We start from the raw sequence: 6,285 nt of genomic DNA, 5'->3' as shown, positions 1-6,285 counted from the left end.
TCCTGATCTTCCACTGGCTGCAACAATTAATTTAATTAATAAAAGAAAAATACAAGAACATAGCCCTAAAAAGTGCTATTTTCAAATAATAGAAAGATACAAATAGTACTGTTAAATTTAATTGGTCCTTTTATTTAGTCTCACATAGGAATATGACTAGTGATTAGATTTTTTAAAAATATGGGTAGGGATATAAGAATTTGGGTGGCATTGGCATAACCAAATTAATTTACAGATATTGAATTTAAAAGAATTCAAAATTGTAAAACTTGTAGAAGGAGAGCAAAAATGGAAAAAAACGAAGAAGAAAAGTGGACTCCTTTTAAGACCATTGCTGTTGCTGACAGAGATCCATACAAAAGGAATAAAATAATAACAGAGATTTATAATAAAATACCCCAAAATAAAACAATAACAACACTGTCGGTAGCCTTCGACTGATCATGTCCATTCCTTTCCTTTCCCTTCCAGTTTTACTTGGTCTCTGTTTTGGTGGGCAGATTTGTGGATCTTTTCTGTGCAGCTGTGTTGGTTTGTGTGCCAGGTTGTAGTGAGTTTTATGCTTAATTGTGTTTTTGAGTTCATTTTGGTGTATGTCGGAGAATGATATTTCGGGTTATTTAATAAGTAATTTTGTGTTCCATGTTGAGAAGCTGGACGCCATTTCAATTGCCATTAATGAGGAATGAGGGGGTACCTACAAAAAAAATACTCCGACGCTGAAGTCAGTGCTCGTTTAGGAATATTGGAGTAGAGTCAAAATAATGTCATACATCTATTCCTTTATGCTGGGGGATTAGTTGACCTTTTATAGGTATTGAACACTTTGACTCTAAATTTCATATCCCTTATTTATCTCCACGTTCTATGGTAGTGAATATCATGTTATTTGATTTTCTACATTCTCTCAAATTTAAGGTTCATGGGAAGTGGCTGGTTACTTAAGCCTTAATTTTTGCTCCCACAATGTAACTGATTTTGGCTTTCTACGTTAATAAAACTTGCTTCTGACAAAACAAAAAACTTTGTTCCCAAATTATTTCATTAAAACAATAAAAAGACTTCAATCTAGCTAGTATCGTATACTAATCTTTTTATTTTTTAGTTTTGATAATCAATCTCATCTCTTGAACTAAATGGAATGGTCATTCGATGAGATATACCTGCGAGTTATTTACACTAAATTTTTTTGAAGTTTTCAGTGTTTTCATAAACTCCATTAAAATTTTAAAAATTACACAAATATCCCATGAAGTTTTAAATTATTTTCACCTTTTTCAAACGACTGTTGATGACCATCCATGACCAAGGAAAAAAACATATATAGTTGGTGGCCAGAGCAAGTTGATCTTTTCAAAGATAAGATCTTACCATTAGTTGGCCCATGAAGCCCGATGGGCAGATAACATTGATAGATCCAAATAGACATATATAGTTGATGGCCCGATAGCCAGAGCGTCTTGATAAGAAATTAATGTGGCTTTTGGAATATTTAATAATCCAAATAGACGAAGCCGATCTTCAACACGATCTTACCAAAATTGACAGATAATATTATATGATCCTGCGCATCCAGAAGTTGACAGGTAGTGAATCATGATTCATGATGAACAGGTTGGACCCTTCATGATAACGACACTGGATGCATGTTTTGTGTTGAATTATCCAACAGTGCTGGAGCCCTACAAGCTCGTGTTACAACTGCTAATGTTGTAATGTTATGAACTTTTTATTCTCAATTATTTTAAATCATTCCAACAATTTTTTATATAAAAAATTATTATTATTATTTTTGCCAAAGTTAGGAAGGTGGGAGGAAAGCAACTCGTAGTGGCTTGAATTCTGATCCATTTAAGAGCACATCAAAGTTCCGAGCCAATCCAACTAACACCCCTATTGATATGGTAAATTATTTTGAACTAAAATGCTCTAATTTTAACGTAACAAAAGTTCAAGAGTTCCTTATTGCAAACAATAGAAAATAAGATACAAAATAATAAAACATAATAAAGAACCGGCCTATCCCAACTAACCAGCTTCAAATACCTTTCACAGTTAAGTACAAGCAGAGATGGTATCTGTTCAGAGCCGGCCTTGTTATTAGCCCGGAAGGATAATCGCCTAGTGCTCCACATCGAGGATGGCCCCCAAAATAATTGTATATATAAATATATATATATATATATGTATATATATATATAAAGGCAAAGACCTCAAAACATCCAAACACCTTTAAAACGCCCCTTGGTTAACCAATTTGCTAAACAACCACAATTTAATATATTAAGGGCATAATAGTAAAAACTTAATCTTTAATTAAAATTAAAAAATAGAAAACTAATTTTTTGATGCTAAAAAATGGTCCGACAGTGCAGTAAGTCTACATCTAGTATGCATTGGGTATTCTAGTCTACCCGCAGGATCGTTAGTGGAGGCGCACTAAATTGTCTTAATTTTGATATTAGATTGCTCCATTATTATAATGGCACTTTTGTGACTAGTTTGTATTGGCCTTTGTGACACTTTTTTGACTGAATTATGAATGTAATCCCATACTTTCTCAGAAGAAGAAAAAGAAAAAAATGACCAAGTATTTTTTCATTTTATAACTATGTTAAACAATCAACACCGGAGATATTAATGCAATCGGTAGAGGTAATATTATTTGTGAACATGACGTTTGTCACGCTGAAAACGTGGATACATAACTGATAAGCTCCTTTTTCAGGATCATATCTAATACTTAAATCGGATCAAACACATGTTAAACATATCTATGCTCAAAAGGAGGAAAAAGAACACATGTTAAACATACGCTCTAAATTGAGCCAATGGCCTAAATCGTACGTGACAAAAAGAAAAGGGAAAAGAAAGACATCCCACTCAAAGAGTCATGAAAGGGAAGCCCACTTACCCGGCCACGTCATGGAAATTATATCTTAATTAGAGTGAATGATGTGGATTTTGCCTATATAATCGTACCCTGTGATCATTTTGCCTATATATACATAATCGTATGAGCAATATTTCAGTACAAAGCAAACCATGTCTTTCCCAGTAGCAGCTCAAGTAGCACAGAGTGCTGAGCCAGAAATTGTTCGGCAGACAGCAAATTATCACCCAAGCATTTGGGGAGATCGGTTCCTCAATTATGATGAAAAAAGCATTGTAATGATATTCAAATTATTTATATGCATTTTATTCTTTTCAAATGTAATTTGTTGCTAATTTAATTTGTTGTGCTGTGTTGTATTGTAGCAGATAACTTATGACCACATGCAACAGCAAGTGGACCAACTGAAAGTAACAGTGAGGAAGGAAGTATTCACAACGAGTGCAGGTGATTTTTCACATCAGCTCAAGCTAATTGATGCAGTCCAGCGCCTTGGCGTGGCTTACCATTTCGAAAGAGAAATCGAAGAAGCCTTGCAACGTGTGCACGTTACATATCATGACTATGATGGTGGTGATCTCTACGCTGTTGCTCTTGGTTTTCGGCTACTAAGACAACATGGATTCAATGTTTCTTGCGGTAGGGGTGAACAAATTAATTAAATGTGTGGAATGTGATGTGAGTGGCTCTTGGCTATAATATTATTCTATGTCTCATATATGTGCCCATTTTTTCTGACAATGAACCAGATATATTCAACAAGTTCAAAGATAAAAATGGTAACTTCAAGGAGAGCTTAACTGCTGATGTTCCTGGGATGCTAAGCTTTTATGAAGCAGCACATCTGAGGAAGCATGGAGAAGACATACTAGAAGAGGCTCTTGTTTTCACCACCACTCACCTTGAGTCGGCAGAAACAACGGAAGCAAGAAATCCACTGGCTTTACAGATAACTCAAGCCTTAGAGAGACCTCTGCGGAAGGGTCTGGAGAGGGTATGTGCCAGGGGTTACATGTCAATCTACCAGGATGATGCTTCACATAGTGAAGCTATATTGAAACTTGCAAAGTTAGATTTCAATATCGTTCAATCTTTACACAAGAAGGAGCTCAGTGAGATTACTAGGTAAGTCTTTGAATCATGTAAACATAAATTAGTTTGCAATTAGTACACCCTATACACTTACAATTGTCAATTAATTACAGGTGGTGGAAAGAACTGGACTTTGAAAAGCAGCTGCCTTTTGCAAGAGATAGGATCGTGGAGCTGTACTTTTGGATAGTTGGAGTCTATTTCGAACCGCATTATATGGCAACAAGAAAAATTCTTACAAAAGTGATTGCCCTGGTATCAGTTTTGGATGATATCTACGATGCATTTGGCACATACGAAGAACTCGTGATCTTTACTGGAGCAATTGAAAGGTTAATTGGAAAAAATATATTATCTGCTTTCTAATTAATTTGAAACTGATTTATTTGTTGCATAACTACTACCTGTGTGTATATGCCTAAGATGAATGTGGTTTATGCAATTTTCAGGTGGGATATCAATTGTATGGATGAACTTCCAGACTATATGCAAGTATTTTACCATACCCTCTTGAATGTTTACGACGAAATTGAGGAGGAGATGGTAAAAGAAGGAAGATCATACCGAGTTTACTATGCAAAAGAAGCTGTACGTAATGCAAATGCACAACTTTATTTGCTGTTAATCTATTTTGAGTTTGTTCCATGGGATTTTTTCAACAGTCACAACTCACTTTACTTTTCAATGCTTTTAACAAATGGCATAGGTTAAAGCTCAAGCCCGGAACTACTTTGCTGAGGCCCAATGGTTGCACAAAGACTACATTCCAAGCATGGAAGAGTATATGAGTGTAGCAACAGCTTGTGTTGGTAACACCTTGCTTTCAATTACATCTCTGGTTGGCATGGGAGATATTGTAACGAAGGAAGCTTTTGAGTGGTTGTTGAATGATCCTAGAATTCTTAGAGCTTCAAATATCATTTTTAGGCTCATGGATGACCTTAGTGGATACGAGGTATGTATAATAAGATGTTCTTACCTTGGTACAAATCAGAATTAGGTAAGATAACTAAATTTGTATTTTGGATTTATTTTTGCAGTTTGAGAAAGAGAGAGAGCATGTTGCTTCTAGTATTGAATGCTACATGAAGCAATATGGGGTGCCAGAGCAAGAGGTGCTTGATATTTTTAACAAACAGGTTAAAGATTTGTGGAAGGATATCAACGAGGAGTTTCTTAGACCAACTGATGTGCCAATGCCTGTCCTCATGCGTGTTCTGAATCTAACAAGAGTGGTTGATCTCCTTTACAAAGGGGAGGATGGCTACACACATGTTGGGAAAGTGATGAAAGATAGTGTTGCTTCACTTTTTATTGAACCCGTGCCTCTCTGATTTGGCTAATTATGAGATTTCCTTTTAGTCACTTTTAGGTCATTCCTTATAATTAATTTTAAAAATAAGGTAACTCCCAAAAATTGATGTTGTCATGCTGATTGGATTTACGAGTTTTTGATAGAGATGGTTGTTGGGCTTGCTATGCTGTATTATTATGTGTACACTTCTTTACGATATGTTTCGGGCCAAACAGAAACTAAACCTTAATAAAGATTTTTTGTATTATCCACTATAGCTTGATCCATAACTATTTGCAGTTTCGAAAAGCAAATGGAGGGTAATAGTTTCTTTGAAGGATTTTGAGATTGAAATTATTGATATTATTCTGTGATAATTGTCAGTAAATATATAAGAGCAACTGTGTACTAGATATGGTAAGAGAATAATTATATTGATTCCTATTGATTCCAAATATGATACATGATTATAGGAGAGAGCATAATGAGGGATTGATTGACATTTTGACACAACATGACAATTGATTGGCTAAATTTTAGCCTAAAACATGTAACTCTGGAATCCACCAAGAAGATATAAGGAAACCTCAAGGTTTATTGATAAAATTGGAATAACAAAATATAACCCTAACTATGGGTAAATTATGCTTAAATAATACTAGAAACCCTAGGAATAACAAAGGAATTAAAATAGGAAAATAACAAAGTTTCCAAAAACTATAAAAACTGGATTTCGGGCTACCAAATTATATTGGATGTCCAAAAAAGCCCATACGTCATAGCAAAGAAATGGGTTTTACTCGTGATGCTGTTCCCTTCAAATCGACGGATCATTAACCCGATTCTGAGCTTAGAGCCAAAATCTGCAGTTTACCCGATTTGCCCTTCCTTGCGTGTCACTCCAGCTCCTTTTTGATTGCTTCCACCATTTGTTCTACATTAGTCCCTTCCACTTCCGAAGAACTTGACGCCGTGGTATCATTAGGATAAATTGACTCATCATCAT

General features: G+C 35.1%; 1 protein-coding gene across 1 annotated transcript; it reads left to right on the top strand.

Annotated features, from left to right (window-relative positions):
• Positions 1–3,045: 3,045 nt before the first annotated feature.
• On the top strand, positions 3,046–5,319 carry LOC117624233 ((-)-alpha-pinene synthase-like). Its single transcript, XM_034355380.1, has 7 exons — positions 3,046–3,168; positions 3,259–3,532; positions 3,643–4,018; positions 4,099–4,317; positions 4,435–4,573; positions 4,692–4,940; positions 5,026–5,319. Exons 1-7 carry the CDS (start codon positions 3,046–3,048, stop codon positions 5,317–5,319), a joined length of 1,674 nt encoding a protein of 557 aa, XP_034211271.1.
• The last annotated feature ends 966 nt before the right edge of the window (positions 5,320–6,285 follow it).

This window comes from Prunus dulcis, chromosome 4 (assembly GCF_902201215.1).
Source record: "Prunus dulcis chromosome 4, ALMONDv2, whole genome shotgun sequence".
NCBI lineage: Eukaryota > Viridiplantae > Streptophyta > Magnoliopsida > Rosales > Rosaceae > Prunus > Prunus dulcis.
This window is presented reverse-complemented; position numbering and strand designations above follow the sequence as displayed.

Bases quoted from the DNA above. Each gene is read 5' to 3' on its own strand.
- LOC117624233 (XM_034355380.1), top strand. From the start codon at position 3,046: ATGTCTTTCCCAGTAGCAGCTCAAGTAGCACAGAGTGCTGAGCCAGAA. The intron at 3,533-3,642 runs GTAGGGGTGAAC...ACAATGAACCAG, and splicing joins TGGATTCAATGTTTCTTGCG to ATATATTCAACAAGTTCAAA. The intron at 4,019-4,098 runs GTAAGTCTTTGA...AATTAATTACAG, and splicing joins GAGCTCAGTGAGATTACTAG to GTGGTGGAAAGAACTGGACT.